At 41.2% G+C, this 16,504-nt stretch overlaps 2 protein-coding genes across 3 annotated transcripts in view; one reads left to right on the top strand and one right to left on the bottom strand.

The window, feature by feature from the left end:
• The first annotated feature begins 2,187 nt into the window (after positions 1 to 2,187).
• Positions 2,188 to 9,874, top strand: C1QL3 (complement C1q like 3). The gene is made up of 2 exons (XM_065921173.1): positions 2,188 to 2,788; positions 8,612 to 9,874. The coding sequence occupies exons 1-2, from the start codon at positions 2,201 to 2,203 to the stop codon at positions 8,789 to 8,791; spliced, it is 768 nt and encodes a 255-aa protein (XP_065777245.1). The 5' UTR covers positions 2,188 to 2,200; the 3' UTR covers positions 8,792 to 9,874.
• Positions 9,875 to 11,403: 1,529 nt separating this feature from the next.
• PTER (phosphotriesterase related) overlaps positions 11,404 to 16,504 on the bottom strand; it is a 71,977-nt gene continuing 66,876 nt past the window's right edge. For both annotated transcript variants that reach the window (XM_065921171.1, XM_065921172.1), the window contains exon 5: positions 11,404 to 12,240. In XM_065921171.1, coding sequence (XP_065777243.1) covers positions 12,030 to 12,240 — 211 coding nt within the window. In that variant the 3' untranslated portion in view covers positions 11,404 to 12,029. The remainder of the gene's footprint in view (positions 12,241 to 16,504) is intronic.

Raw genomic sequence — 16,504 nt, 5'->3', positions numbered from 1 at the left:
AACCCACAGACCAGATCACAGGCCCCTGATGGGCACCCGGAATGCTATTGTTTGCTGGTTGTGCAATCTTACTTGTTCCTGCTTCTCATTTCAATTCTCACCCCGATGTAATAAGTCACCGTCTTCCCAGCCATCATCCCTGTATTGACAAGCAAATGTCACCCGCATTTGATTGACATTCGTTGCTCCTGAATGCAGAAGTATGATTTACGAATCAATTCTACTTGTTTATTTAAAGTCGTTCTTGTGTGTCTTATGTATTTGTTGGTGGGATAACTTGCCTAATATCTACTGCCGAGGGGCTTTCCATTAATATTATAAATTCAGGTTGTTCCTTCTGCTCGCCATCACAAATGGGAGCTCTTCTTTCTCATATTTTGCCCATTTTTCCCCTCCCCCAAGACACATGCAGGAAATGTGCTTGAAGCTTGCAGGGCTCTTTCTGTGTCTTAAGAAAAGATCTTGTCCAGTACTTTTGTGAACACTGTCTGCTCTCTCTTAAGACTTCTGAAGGCATCCTGACAAGTGATTATTTCTCATGCATGTACTGCCTTTAAGTAAATGCAACTTAGGTCTGTGGCTGAATCTCCTGAAAGGTTGCTAGAACTGTAAGCCTATAATCAGAATACCTATCTGTACTCTCACCATTTGCAGCATTTGTCAAGAGTCCCCCCTCCCTGCTTTTATGTGGTGGGCATGTTCATCTGAAGTCCTTGAGAAAGTTCCCTTGGCTTTTCAACACACCTTACTGTTTTTTGGGTAACATCTTATTTCAGTTTGGAAGGCTGGTGAGGAAAATCATAAGGTTAAAAAAAATCACATCTACCATCTGGAAAATTCTAAAGGGCCCTCCTTATGTTAAAAGTGGCATTTTGAGAAAAAGAAAAAAAAAAAAAAAAAAAAAAAACACCTGAAGCGCCAATTGTGGGGTGAGCCATTAGAGAAATGCTGTCAACCCAGCCACCCTCCATTCAACCTTCAACTGCACCCTCCAACTGGGGCTGCAAGCAGTGGGGAAATAGAGGACTTAGGTGTGACCCTTGAGTTCTGAAGGCTCCTCCTGTACATCTGTCTCACCTCCCCACCCCCCCCCCCACCCCATATGTCCAGGGAGAGCGCTGCCATCGCCTGAGTTCAGCAAGGGAGTATTCAGGATCTCACTGTTCATCCATGTGCAGAGAAGGAAAAAAAAAAAAGAGAGAGAGAGAGAGAGAGGCCCAGGGGGGGAAAAAATCCCACATTGTCAGAGTAATGCCAAACTCTCTTTGAGTGGGATGAGCAGAGCAGATGCCGCAATGAGATGCCAAAGCGGCTCCCCTTCCTCTGCGCCTTGGGTGCCTATAAATTGCTCCGGCGCGCGTTTGTCAGCCTCCTCTTCTCCTGGCAGGTGGTACCCAGGCAGAATTCTGCGTTCAGTCTCTCTCTCGCTCCGCTCCCGGCCGTGAGGCGCTCGCCACTGCTCGCCAGCTCCTCCGATCCAGCCCGGAGCCTCTCGGAGCCGCTGCCGGTGCCCAGCGCCGCTGCTCCGCTCACACGGAGGGCGCCGGGCCCGAGCTCGTGCGGCCGGTGCGTGGGGTTTTGGGGATGCGCATCTATTAGAGTTCTGGTGGTTGCCGAGGAGGGGGAAAAAAAAAAGAGAAAAGGCAGGAGAAGGGCGATCCCAGCGAGCGAAAGAAGAGAAGGAGGCAGAAAAAGGCAACTTCAGACGGAAAGTTGGTGCGAACTGGCGCAGTCGGCAAAAACGGAAAAGTCGATCGCAGGCGGCGGCATAAAAGTGTGAGCGGCCCGGGCGAGCGCGGGAGGCGGCGGCTGCTCTGCGCTCAGGGCGGCCGCGCCGGCGCCCAGGCAGCCACAGGTGCGAGGGGCTCGCGGGAGGCGAGAGGGCGCCCTGCGCACCCCTCCCCCTGCCCCCACCCCCACCCGCACCCCCAGCTCGGGACTTCAGCTCAAGTCACTTGGCGTCCGAGCTCCCTCCCCAGCCGCAGCCTCAGCTGGGGGGAGAGCAAGAGCCCGCGAGGAGCGGCCGGCGCGCGCCCGCCCAGGGGACTTGGGGTTCGCAGGGGGTTGTTTTCGGCTCTGAGGAGGTCCCCGCCCAACCTTCAAAATTTTGTCCAAAAGCAGACAAGAGGATCGCCCCGCGCTGAGCCGGCTGGTGGGCAGCAGGAGGCGCCTGATTGCAGCCGGGGCGCTGGGGGTGGTGATGGTGCTGCTGCTGGTGATCCTCATCCCGGTGCTGGTGAGCTCGGCCGGCACGTCGGCGCACTACGAGATGCTGGGCACCTGCCGCATGGTCTGCGACCCCTACGGGGGCACCAAGGCGCCCAGCACGGCCGCCACGCCCGACCGCGGCCTCATGCAGTCCCTGCCCACCTTCATCCAGGGCCCCAAAGGCGAGGCCGGCAGGCCGGGGAAGGCGGGCCCGCGGGGGCCCCCGGGTGAGCCCGGGCCGCCGGGCCCCGTGGGCCCCCCGGGCGAGAAGGGCGAGCCCGGCCGCCAAGGCCTGCCGGGCCCGCCGGGGGCGCCGGGCCTGAACGCGGCCGGGGCCATCAGCGCCGCCACCTACAGCACGGTGCCCAAGATCGCCTTCTACGCCGGCCTCAAGCGGCAGCATGAAGGCTACGAGGTGCTCAAGTTCGACGACGTGGTCACCAACCTCGGGAACCACTACGATCCCACCACGGGCAAGTTCACCTGCTCCATCCCGGGTATCTACTTCTTCACCTATCACGTCCTGATGCGAGGAGGGGATGGCACCAGCATGTGGGCTGATCTCTGCAAAAACAACCAGGTGAGAGCAGGCGGAGGGCGGGGAGGGCGCGCGGGAAGGTGCAGGCGAGAGGGAGGAGACCCCGGAAATGGGGGGTGGGAGCCCGCGGAGGAAGGGCGCGGCAGCTGCCGCTCCTGGGAGCAGCGAGCGAGGGGGGACGCTGTCCCCACCCTGGGGAGGCGGGGGTCGTACGCCGAAGAGCGCCCGGCGGCCTGCCGAGGGTGGCTCCCGAGCCCGGGCACCTGCGCTCGGTGCGCGCGCCCCTGAGAAACGGGAAGCAGGTTGCGGTCCGGGACAGTTCGTGCACCTCGGGCAGTCCCGGAGGAGAAAGCGACCCCCCGCTGTGGGATGCTCACCAGCGTGGGGTCATTGTCAGATTTTGCCAGGAATTGGGAGGGCTGGGGGAGCCAGAAGTGGGCGTGCCAGCGTGACAAACGCGAGGGAGAAAGACCTGGGCCCAAAGGGAAAAATAGAAGGGGCGCGGAGGAGTGAGTCCGAGCGGAGGGCGCACCCGGGGCCAAGGCAGGACCACGGGATCCGCGGTCGCCAGGCCCGGATAAACTCACAAGTAGTCAAATTCGAGATGCAAAAACTCTGGTTTAGATTTCAGCTGAAGAAGGGGCAGAGACAATGAGTGCTGCTAACAAAAGGAAAAGTTGAGAATCCTGGGTTTGTTCCATAAAACACGCTCCCAAACACAGCCCAAACTCCACTGGCTGGAGCCGGAGGACGCACAGGCGGGTGGTCGGGAATCTGGCGGCCAAACCCAACCCCGGGGCGATGAGCCTCCCTGCCAGGGAGCCCCAGGGCACCTTCGTGAGGGTCTCGCCCCCAGCCTTTCCCTCACAAGCAGCGGTGGCCTTGGTCTGGACTATGAAATAGCCTCAGGTTAGCCCCCGGCTAGGCGACTTGCTCCCCTGAGCCAAGCCTTGCGCTGCTCCAAGGGCCACTGGTCTGCGGTGTTAGGCTGGGGCCACTTTCTCGTTGCCTTGAGAAATTCGCGGTCATTGCAAAACCGAAGTGTGTCTGATCTCTTAGTCAGGGGAGGAAAATCATATTTGTATCTACCTCAAAGTGTAATCAGACCCTCTGCACACGGTAAATCAGCAGCCGCTGGGGGAGGCCTTGGAGCCTGCAGTCTGGGCTGAGTTCTTGGGTTTAACTTTGCTTCTCGGGTGGCACAGAGTCCCCCTCCACCCCGCTCCGCATGACCCTGCGAGGGCCAACTGTGATGTAACAAGGATTCTCAGGCTTCAGGTCGCTTGTCCCTTGAATTGAGACCTTCCTAGCTATCATCCTGGTTTCTATTAAGCCACATTAAAGCAGAATTTATTCCAAACACCCAATTCACAGTGTCAGAATTCTTCCAAAGTGAAACACAAATGCTCTAAATAAATAAGAGAAAGGGCAAAATATCCTGTCCATTCTCTTTCCTATCACCCCTCACTTGTAAATGAATTCAGAAGTAAATGGCTTAAGGGACCCTAAGGTCAGATAGAACAAAAAAGAGGAAAAATGGCCACCAGGAGGCACTGACAGGGTTGTTTATTATAGTTATTATGCATGAAAATAATATTAAGATAAATAAAAATTATTCACAGAGCAGTGGCTTCCTTATAGGTAAATGGCTAAAAAGGGCATGACTCATTGTACCAAAATAGAGCTATTGTGTCACCCTAACAAAATGATTTGTGAACAGCCCCTCAGTAGGCAGTGATGAGGCACCCATTTATTTACAATTTGGCTGCCTTCTGACTCAAAGATTAAGTCTAGCAAATACTGTTAGGCTGAAGAGATTGTTTTTAGAGGTATTAATTCAAATTAAAAAAAAAAAGATTCAAGTTGTTTCAGCCAGAGTATAAAAACACACATCTCTAAGTCTCTGGAAATTGCAATTGCATGAAAAGCCAGGGAGCAATACATTTAAATTAGCTTAAATGTTGACGCTGAGGCCAGATTTAGATTCCAGGAAAATCATGCCATATATGTGTTCCATGTGCATTTTGTTTTTTAAAATTATTTCATTGTTTGGAGTGTAGAAGGGTTCTTTGTATCATCCTACGATTTGCATTCTGTGAGGATCAGGAAAAAAAAAAGGGCAAAACAGCTGATCTGATAATGTATAATGTTTTTCATGGTCATTGTTAAGCTGCTGCTTCTATAAAAAGTGAGCAACAAGTTATTCAGGAAAACAAATACCGTAGCAAACAATATATTTTCGAGTTCAGCAAGGACTGTTTTGCAAAATGGTTATTACAATATTAGTGTTAAGAAATTCTATCTACAGAATAGAACTATTTTGTAAAGTCTGGTCTACAGGCATTACAAATGACAAATCTTACAAAATCTTTTTTTTAATTAACATTAAAGAAAGAGTTGATCCTTGATTTTCAATTTTACTCTTGTCTGATCACTTCTTAGACAGCAGTTCCCTCTTCTGAGCTGACCTAATTTGTTTTCATAAAACAGAAACTCAAGAGATCCATGTCAGCGTAATGTTCTATGGATTAAGTAGATTTGAGAAGCACAAAAAATTAAACTAAAAAAGCAGTTCAGTCTAGGATAGAGGAATGCCTCTGGACTGTAACTATATGAGAACCATTTTATTTATGCTTTGTGTTTGAATGCAGAATCACAGATGGAAACATCAAGGGCCAGTAAATTAACCTGATGCACCACTTAACCTTTTGTTTATGATTCCACAGAAGTACAATGAAAATGAAATTATGAGAGCATCAGTAGCGATTAATTAAATTAGCAAATGTTACCATAAATATCGTTTCTAATGATAAACCCTCACTAATAAGATAATGCTAAGGCAACATAACCTATCATATCCTCACAAACAGAGAACTAAAAGGACCATGATTCTCATATTCCCCATGAAACCATCAACCTAAATTTAATCTTACCATGTGTTAAAAGCCCATGACAGTGCATATTAAAGGCAAAAGTTGGACTCAAATAGCTTTAACAGAGACAAGAATTTTTTAAGTTTGTATACTTTTAGCAGGAAACCTGAATAAAAAATGTAACTATTTGAATCCAGTCACTTTAATACCACTATAATAAGCTACTCTAATTTTCTAGAAAGAAAAAAAAAAGCTACTGTAATAAAAAATAAAACTGGCTTAAGATTAGAACTATAAAATAATTAAAGATCCATTTTTAAGAATTTATTAGTCATGGCACCAGTATATATGAGATATATTGGAAATAATGGACAGTTGTGGGCTGGTATTAATTTATTAGCAAGATTCATGAAAATATCAAATTATTTTTTTAGGGGCTGTGTAACATGCACTGAAGATCAGCAGAGTCTAAATAGTTAACTTATAAGATGAAAAGATATTAGAGTGCATTTAGGTAGAAATGGGTATATGGGGCAAAGAAAAGAATGCACCAGCCTTTCAGAGAAAATGCTGAAATCAGTGTACATTTTGGAACCTGAAAATAGTCTTCAAGGTAGATACATTACTTTCCTCAATAATTTGATGGCTTAAAGGAAGAATTGTTGGAAGTTACTGGGCTGGATACCAGAGCTTGAAATTTCAAGTTCCATTATACATTTATAGTATGGTCAGGTGAGCAGGCATACAAAAATCATGCAAAGTACACGAGAATATGGCACGTATTTAATTGGGAGAGTATTATGGTACAGTACAGGTTAAAATCTTTGAGAATCACTTTCATTAAAAAGCAATCACACTGGCTTTATCCAACAAAGGAAGTGAAAACTGTAAGGGTAACCTTCCAGTCTGTGGAATCACCCTAATGCATTTGCAGATTTTCATGGTAACACCTACTGAATAAAAATGGTAACATTTACATGGGTTTATGGTTAGACCCCCATAATGCAATAGAATAAAAATTGCATTATATATGTGTTTAGGACTGTTATCTCTAAATCAACTGATTTTGATAATCCCAGTTCTCAAATGCCCTCATGTAGAAAACAGTGTTAAAGCACAATACCCATAGAATTTCATACTAAATACCTAAAGCACTAAATAAAAATGTGTGACTGATTATTAGGTGAGAAACCTATTATAGATTGATAACTCACATATTACTAATATGACTAGCAATTGTTTTGTATTTTAATTTTTCTCACTCATTAAAAATCTACACATTAAAAAAAAAAAATCAAGTCCCTAAGAATGCTGTCCTCCTTGTAGATTATTTTCCCCTGGGAATGTAATGACTAGATGAAATTAGTGAATCAAAGCATCCAACTCCTATAATTTAATGGATTAATTCCTAAGAAATATTATGACATTAAGTTGTATTTTTATTAATGTTCAAAATAGATCACTTCACTAAACTGGTGTATACATTTGAATCAGTGCTTCTCAGCATAATTATATATTGCTTTCATTATATTAGTGTCAATTAGCACAGTGTTAAATGATTCTATATCTTTAAGCCCCTTTCTCCTTTTGCCATATGATATCCAGAAAAAAATGCTTAAAATACTACTCGAATTACAAGTTCAGCAGTGTCAAAGAGCCTTCTCCTTTTTTAACATTTCAGCATTACTGTGAGAACATACCACATGAAAATTTAATTTGAAAACCTATCATTTAAATTTTGAAAGAAAGGAATGGAAATGCTTGACTTATGTCTCATTTCTCTCATTTTGCCAAGTGATAAAATCCCACAAATTGCACCCCAAGTCATGCATTATTACATAGTACAGGTTTACAAAACCACTAAATCACTCACTGTGTTATTTGGGGAAATATCATTACAGTGGAATAGAAACAAGCCACAAAGTAGATGTTTTACTGAAATAAATCAAGTACAAGTCTGCCTATTGAAAATTTTTTTTTTGTAAGGTAGACTCAAAATACAACTAAATGAATGTGAAGCCTAATTGGAGTTGAGAATGTGACAGAATGTCCATATTACTTGATATGATGGGGAATTGGACTGTTTGCAAGTGTCTGTCAGCTCTCTAATGAGATCACAGGCTCAGCCTGAGTGGATTATAAGCAAAGCTCCATCCTCAGAGCAAACCACACATTTAGAATCACCTAAATATAAAAGGGTATTCCATGAGATCATTAAAAAATTCTAGAAATTTTAGAGACATCAAATCATAGAAATGTTGTTCCTTCTGTAAGTTTTAGATGTATTAAAATTAAATAGTTTTAAGTACACACAACTAAGTGATAAAAAGGCACAAATAGAAGTAAGAGCTATGAAAACTTTGAAACCAAAGATGTTTGATTCGGGTACAGGGGCTTTTCCTTGAATTAGATTTTGAAAGCCCCAAATCAAAAAGATTTCTTCTTTTTTTTCTTTCTCTATAGTAGAGTTAGAGGAGTCAGATTTCTCTGAGTCTGTACATACCATGGATCTCAATTTTCTAATAATCAGAGGGACCAACTGAAGTTTGGTTTGAACTTCTGCACTCATAGACAACTGGTTAGAATACTGCTGCTTGGTTTAAATTAAAATGCAAAAAACATGGTCATTTCAGGAAGTGATTGGGCATAGAGATACAAGGAATTAGAAAAGTCCTGATTTAGGAAGAAAAGAGATTGGTATGCATTATTTACCACATATAGTTTTTTTTTTTAAAAAGACTGCTACAATGACCCTCAGAAAAGCGCTATTTTCTGTTTTCCAGTAGCGTAGTTGAAACCGTTGGAAAGATATCCTCATAAAGCCCCAAGGCCAAGGTGGACTTGGCTGTGCTAAATTCAGGGCCCTGACGGCCAGTCTATTTATGGTGCTGTGTGAATGGCAAAAAAAAAAAAAAGAAAGAAAGAAAGAAAAGAAAAGACAAAGAAAAGAAGATCTCTTTTGCAGATTCTAATTCTTGGCTGTTTCACACAGGTGCGCGCTAGCGCTATTGCCCAAGACGCGGATCAGAATTATGACTACGCTAGTAACAGCGTGGTTCTTCACCTGGAGCCAGGGGACGAAGTCTACATCAAGTTAGATGGCGGGAAAGCCCACGGAGGCAACAACAACAAATACAGCACATTTTCTGGATTTATTATTTATGCTGACTGATCGTGCAAAAACGAAGCTTCTTGCTCTGAGTTCAGACCTTGGATTCATGTGGCTAACGTCAGTGAACCGAGGACCCCGGGGGATGCCGGATGCGGGGCACCTCAGCTGTGTATATGATGTGGGGGATTCAAATGCTACCTGACTCACATCTGTGTACTCAGAACATGATGTAAAAAAAATATATTAAAATCAAGATAAGCAGATGTGTGATCCACTACCGCCAAAGCAAATACTCCTTATTGTTAGTGTCCGTGTGAATGAAGTCCTATATATAGATCACAAATTTTTATAGAAAAATCTAAGACACTGAATTATTTCTTCGATATATATGATACTTTGGTGTACTGTGATCTCGCTGCTTTTATCCATATGTCGGCTTTGGTTCCTGTGAGTTTATCTGCTAATTATGAAACTCGGGGTCCATTTACAGTGTGGGGAAGAATGACTTTAACCCTGCAGGAGAGGGTCTCATTGACACAATGCTGCTTTGTCCCCAAAGAAATCGTTTGCCTTGTATTCTTGTTAACTTTAGCTTAGACCTGGGAATGATTCAACTTCAAGCCTTAACCTGGAATTTTCTGGATTTGAGGGAATTCCCAAGCCTGTGGTCCTTTTCCACATTTCCTTTAACTTAGGAATCTTCTTTTCTTTTTGGGTGATAGTCCTTAAAAATAGAGATTGAACTTGTATCATAGGATTACCCTCTAAGTGTGTAAACGTGTAATTATGTATGGGTATTTAGAAAAATCCCCTGTGTCCGGTTTGTCAGTAGAATGTGTTTAGGTTTACTTGGACAAGTCAGAGAAATTTATTCTTCGGTGTTAAATCAGACAGAGGCTTTCGCCTTCTCTGAAACAAAAGATTATTCATAACCCAATGCACATAGGTTTAATTTGCACTGCTGCATGCCTCACCGAGGGGACACTAAATAAGGCCTTCAAATAGTTACAACAGGTCATGGCCTGAGGTTATTTCAAAACAAACCATTTCACATATAACCAATATGACAACAAAGTGTATATATTTTATACAAATACCTGCTACATATATATATGTGTATGTATATATATATATGTTAGATGAAATATAATATATATATGGCTTCAGACCATAGGTACCGTGGCTGTATAGACCCAAAAATTTAATTAAAAAATATGTACATGTAGGCACAAACACAAACGTGCATAAATTACTTGACTTATTTTGGATTGAAATATATTTTGGAAGACAAAAATATATGGAGTAGCAAAATCATTCAGATGACTTCTAAGAGTGATCCAGAAAATTAAATTTTATCAGGTTAAAATGCCCCAGAAATCACATCTGTAAATTAAGCCTGTGGCTTCTTTATTACCATATGCCAATCAATACTTTCACTGCATTCTGTGACTGTTACTGTTAGGACTGCAGAGATGAAGTAGCTGTCCTTTGCAATGTTTATGAATCATATGCATTTGAATGATCAATTTTTTTCTTTTTTCTCAGGTGGCCTGAAGCTGACAGTAAGGTAGATTTTGAGAGTAGTGCAAATCCTTCCTCTCTGTTTAAAATACACTGCCAAAAGTCATCTCTTTATTCTAAGAAAAAGATTTGAAATGCATGTTGATATATCCTAACTATCAGACTACTTCCACTATTACAATGAAAAATCTGTTCCACTCTCAGTTGCCTTTGAAGACTCTTTGACAACTAGATTTCAAAAACAGAGACTGAAAAATCTGTCTCTTACTGGTGAAGGGCATTTGCATTTTTTCATTTAAAGGAATTAGTTTGTTCTCCTGGCTCCTTCCTCTTGGGTGCTTTCTGTTCTAATACACAGAAAGCTTGATCATCCTTGATCCACAGAAATATCTTTTATTTCACGAACCTCAACTTTCTGACTGAGTTACGCCTGGTGTTCCCATCTGAAGGTGCTGTTTGCTTGGTTTAAATGCCTTGGTCTGAGTAACTCTCATGATTTACATGATTAGCAACACTTAGCCCCTTTATCAAGACTAATGACTAACTCTATTTGGCCTTTCTAATATGTAAGATAAATCATAAAGGAGTTGCAGTGGATTTTGTTTCCATTTAACAATTTGTATTTATCGAAGAGGAATTAGCAGTAAGGGTCTGGAGACTTTTCCTTTTTTAGGTAGCAAATAGTATAGTGAAGGATTCAACCAAAAGATTAGTTTATAAACAGCAGTATACATCAACTAAGAGTTTCAAAAAATGTTTACTTACACTAAACATCAGGTCTGGGTACCTTTTTAAAATTTGACTCTAGAATCAGACTGTCATTTCTAATAGATCTGACCTTTTCTTCAGATAAATAAGCATTATTTTCTGTTCAGGCCCAAGGAAAGACAAATGAAAGGTAAACAAAATAAAGGGAATATATATATATATATATAAGGCAAACATTTCTCTTTTTTTGCATTCTATATTATTAATTAATTAAATTGTGGCCTTTGTTATTATAAATGTAATGATTCATTAAACTATATTATGTAATATATTTTGACTTTTATGATTGAATTTTTATAATAGAATACTATGCTGTGTGTTCATATCCCCTTATATAAATTTTTCAAATCACAAGAAAATATAGGAAAACTGGATACCAGAAAGGCACAGGCAACAAAAGTGATTTATTTTAAGTATATGAAGATAGGTGAACAGATATAATTAACCTTCCACAATATTTTTACTGTTGTGAATTGGTTATTGTATTACAGTATCCTTAAAATAAATGTCTCAAAATTTAGCTTCCTTTGCTGCAGAAGCTATTTTAAAGTGGGATATTATTCATTAAGCATTAATTAAAGAACAGCAGGATAATTAGTAGAATCATCAATATTACAAGAAACATTAGATTGCTCCAGAAGGGGGTAATTTAACTAAAAACAGTTTAAATTTTCTCAAGGAGTGCTGCTGATGGATTAAGAAAACAAAACAAAAGGAAGCAAAACTCCACTCAGGGGATCTAAACTGTAAATCATCATTTGGAAATGGCTACTTTTGTATTTATTTTGTGAAGGAAAAACAATAGGGCTTAATTAGGCTCTGCAACTCCCTAAAGGTACAGATGTAATAGCCAGTTTCTGAGAAGGCAAAAGTCTTCTACTTCCCATAAAAAGGAAATATTCTGTCATTAGTCCTCTGTGGCTCTGATTAATATCTCACAGTGGGTTTGAAATCACTCTCTCTTCCCTGGCAAGCTTTACACTCAAGGTGTGAATTCGTAACAACCATCCTATTTGAAAGTTAGCCATTGCTTGGGGTTCTCGATCAGTATCTTATCAAGTGCACCCTCAGTTATCCCCCTCAGCAACATTTTAGGAACAATGTTGGTGAGGATATGGGAATAGCCGTGACCTCCATATTTCGTCAGCCGATTCTTTGTATGTATGTCGTGTGCCATCAGAATTCGATCCTCGTAGCCCTCATCCACCAGAAGTCTCACCCTGTGAAAAAAATGGTAATTCATTATATGGCACTGGTTTCACGTTTACAACATTCAGAATGCTTTAAACTTTTTCCTACTCATAAACCTATTGTGTTGTAAAGATACCATCTTCCATTGTGAAGACACCCTTAATAAATATTGTGTGGTGATGCTAAAGATATTATCCTGTCGTACTAGGAAGAGGATCTTTATTCCATGCACACAGAAATTCCTAGCCTGTGATATTTATGATGATGCCTGGCAAGCCTGCATTAAAGATAGCTTCTAATCAGATGTGCTAGTTTGAATAAATGGCCACTTTAGCATTTCATTAAATAACTTATAATAACTTAAAATAACTTATAAATAACTTAAATAACTTATCCTGAATTTGTATCCAGCTCTCCATTCTAAAATACCTCACTTAGTGAACCCATTATTCAGATCTCAGTCTCTCTGTCTCTCCTATTTTTGTTTTCTAACAAGTAAAATCAATGACTATTTGGGATTAAAATAGCAAAACGATAGGAATCTTCATACAAGTAAAATGTTCTGAAACTAAAATTAGTTGGTTTGAAAATGAAGGGCATGTGATGCAGTAGACATCTTTAAAAAATAGTTATTTATTATTTATTTGGCTGCACTGGGTCTTAATTGTAGCATGTAGGATCTTTAGTTGTGGCATGGGGGAATCTAGACTCCTGACCAGGGATCAAACCTGGGCCTCCTGCATTGGGAACACGGAGTCTTAGCCCCTGGACCAGGGAAATCCCTTGGTTGTCATTTTTCTAAATTAATTTTATTGAAGTAGAGTTGATTTACAATTTGTGTTACAATTTGTGTTCATTTCTGCTGTATAGCAAAGTGAATCCGTTATACATATATATTCTTTTTCACATTCTTTTCCATGATGGTTTATCACAGGATATTGAGTATAGTTCCCTGTGTTACACAGCAGGCCTTGTTGTTTATCCATCCTGTTTCTAAAAGCTTGCATCTCTGCTAATCCCAAACTCCTAGTCCTCCCCTGCCCCAACTCCCCTCCCCTTGGCAGCCACAAGTCTGTTCTCTATGTCTGTGAGTCTGTTTCTGTTTTGGAGCTATACTTCATTTGTGTCATATTTTAGATCAATCGTCATTTTTAAAAGGTCAGTTTCAGTCCCTCCGCGTTAGTCCTTTTGAAGCTGATGGGTATTTTGGCTTAGTAGTAGTGTGGGAGCATTGGATTAAATTGACCAATAAAAATTTACTCTGTCTTCCTTCTATGTCGATGAGATTGCTATAAATAATGGACTGTTCCTTTAAATTTATAGTCAGTGAACTATAGAAGGCTTCCTGCCTATTGTCTAAACATCTAATCCTGTTTGCTTTAAGTGCTGTAATCCGTAGTGTGAGTCAGTCCCCTCGTGACAGCCACCATCTGTGGATGTCTGGACGCTGGGCAGTGTCTGCCGTGACTTCCATGGGTCTCTGATGGCAGGGCATGCAGCTTGGAGACCCTGGCTGTTCTCTGACCTTTTCTATATTATCTTGTTGGCCCCTAAATTCCCCAATGGATCTAGATAGACGGGCAGCACTTTCCTCCAAGGGCTAATTATTTGAAAGGTATCCTTTTTGCTTCAATAGTACTTCTTGGCATTCTAGTGCATGAGTCATGTTTAATGAATACCACAGTAAGCAAAGGGTTTCCCTGGTGGCTCAGTGGTAAAGAATCTGCCTACTAGTACAGGAGATGGGGGTTTGATCCCTGGTCTCAGAAGATCCCCTGGAGAAGGAGATGGCAACCCACTTTAGTATTCTTGCTTGGAAAATCCCATGGCTCCATGCCAGGAGCCTGGCAGGCTAGAGTCCACTGGGTCTCAAAAGAGTCAGACATGACTTAAAAACTAAACAACAACAACGGTAAGCAAAATGTGGGTCGCCACGACAACACACTTGAACACAAAGCTTTGCCTTCTGCGAAAGTGCATTTTATTTTATTCTTATTAATTCTTACTGGAGTATAGTAGCTTTATAATGCTGTGTTAGTTTCTGTTGTACAGAAAAGTGAACCAGTCTCGTGTATACATATCTCCCCTCTTTTTTGGACTTCCTTCCCAGTTAGGTCGCCACAGAGCTTTCAGTACAGTTCCCTGAGCTATACTGTAGGTTCTCATTAGTTACCTATTCTATATGAGAACATACATTTTAAAATAAATTATACTTAAAGGGATGCCAGAAAAGAGCCAACCTGGGTGTTTCGTCTAGAAATCTTCAGTCATACCACATGTATCCCAAGTGTGTCCTAAAAATACTTGAGAGTGTTATCTGTGCCACCATCATTATTGGCTTCTTTATTTTTTATTGAAGGATAGTTGATGTACAATGGTATGTAAGTTACAGGTATACAGTACAGTGATTCACAAGTTTTAAAGTTTATACTCTGAGTATAGTTACTAGAAAATATTGACTATATTCCCTTCATTGTACAATATATCCTTGTAGCTTATTTTATAGCTAATATTTGTACCTCTTAATCCCCCACCTCTGTATTCCATGTACCCTCACCACCCCCCCCATATAGGGGTTGGACATTGGTTTGTTGGTCTTTAAAATTTGTATAATGTCCAAAAGTTCTGATCTAAAGTTGCTTTTGGAACAACCTCTCTTTAAGGGAATTATCTAAGACAGCAATATCACCATTTATGAAGGAAGAGAAATATTTCACAGATGCATGCATAATGCTGAAACTTAGGGTGACAAACCCTGATTAAAAAGGAATTTCCCATTACAGGAAATTTTAAGGTATACTTTTCCCCATGTATTTTCTGAGCGTTTCTCAACATTTTTGTCTCTTTTCCTTGTCTGTGAAAAAATGATATCTTATTACTTACAGAGGCATATCATATAGATAAACAGATACCTGTAAGAGGCCTGAGTCATATCCTGGAACACAAAGTTACTAAATTTCGCAGTAGCAAGGAAAGATACTCATTTGAAAATGGGAACTGTTAGAACTCAGTAAGTCAAGAAACTGAAGACTAGTTATCTCATGAGAAAGAGAATGTTCTGGTTCTAGAAACATAATTTTATCTTGACTATCAAGAAAGCTGCCTGGTTGCTCCTAAAATAAGGGATCATCTCACATGCTGTGCCATTGTGTAGAAGAACAGTAGCTAGAGAGAGGCTGCCAGAAGGAAGGAACCACTACAGATGAGAAGACAAAAAATCACAGTAATTATAGAAATACAAATGAGTTAGTGTTTTGCAAACAAATATTAGAGAGAGACTACAAAGTGTGAAAAGGCAGAGATATAATAAGATTTGAGAAATGGAGCAGAAGATTGAAAACAGGTGTTAGACACAGAATTTCTGGTGCTGAAAACCAGAGGTAGGCAGAAGCATGCTTCTCTGTTCACTTCAAAGCTTTACGATTCCTGAAGCTCAGAGAAGGACTGCTGATGAGGGCTGAAAACCAAGCACCCAAGAGATGGGGACAAGGGAATAAACTACGGCACACACAACCCAAAGGGTCATTTAATAATCACCATGAGCTGAACTGGAGTCCAGTGACTTAATGCGTGGCTTTTTAAAAATTAATTTTTGGTGGAGTATAATTGCTTTACAATGTATTAATTTCTACTGTACAGCAAAGCAAATCAGCCATACTTGTACATTCATCTCCTCTTTTTGGACTTCCTTCCCACTTAGGTTACCACAGAGCATTGGGTAGAATTCCATGTGCTATACAGTAGGGTCTCGTTATTTATATATTTTATGCATAGTATGTCTCTATTTCTGCTTTACAAATAAGATTATCTATACCATTTTTCTAGATTTCACATGTATGTGTTAATACATGATGTTTGTTTTTCTAACTTACTTCACTCTGTATGACTTATAATTTACAGAAGATTAAAGATACTTACATATACAGACACATAGATATATACAAACACAGATGTGTATATATACATAAAATTTTTATGTAGTTCCATACATCTAGAATGTTTACATTTGGCACAGTGAAAGCTCATATCTCCATCGATATCCCTCTATGGATCCCCTCTTTCATTCCAGAAAGTCTAGGAGCCTTATGCAAAGCATAGGGGTAGAAAAGATACACCTCACTGCCACAAGGGGGCTTAGAGAAAGGAAGCGAACCCTGGGAGCAAGCTTCCTATTTCCAAGATGAATTGTAAAATATGTGTTTAGGGCATTCATCAGGAAGTCATGATTTTGAGATCATGAAAGATGAGAAAGATCTACCACACGGGCTCATCTTAAATTCCAGAGAATATTCA

The sequence above is a fragment of the Muntiacus reevesi genome, chromosome 2 (assembly GCF_963930625.1).
Source record: "Muntiacus reevesi chromosome 2, mMunRee1.1, whole genome shotgun sequence".
In the NCBI taxonomy this organism is placed as follows: Eukaryota; Metazoa; Chordata; class Mammalia; order Artiodactyla; family Cervidae; genus Muntiacus; species Muntiacus reevesi.
This window is presented reverse-complemented; position numbering and strand designations above follow the sequence as displayed.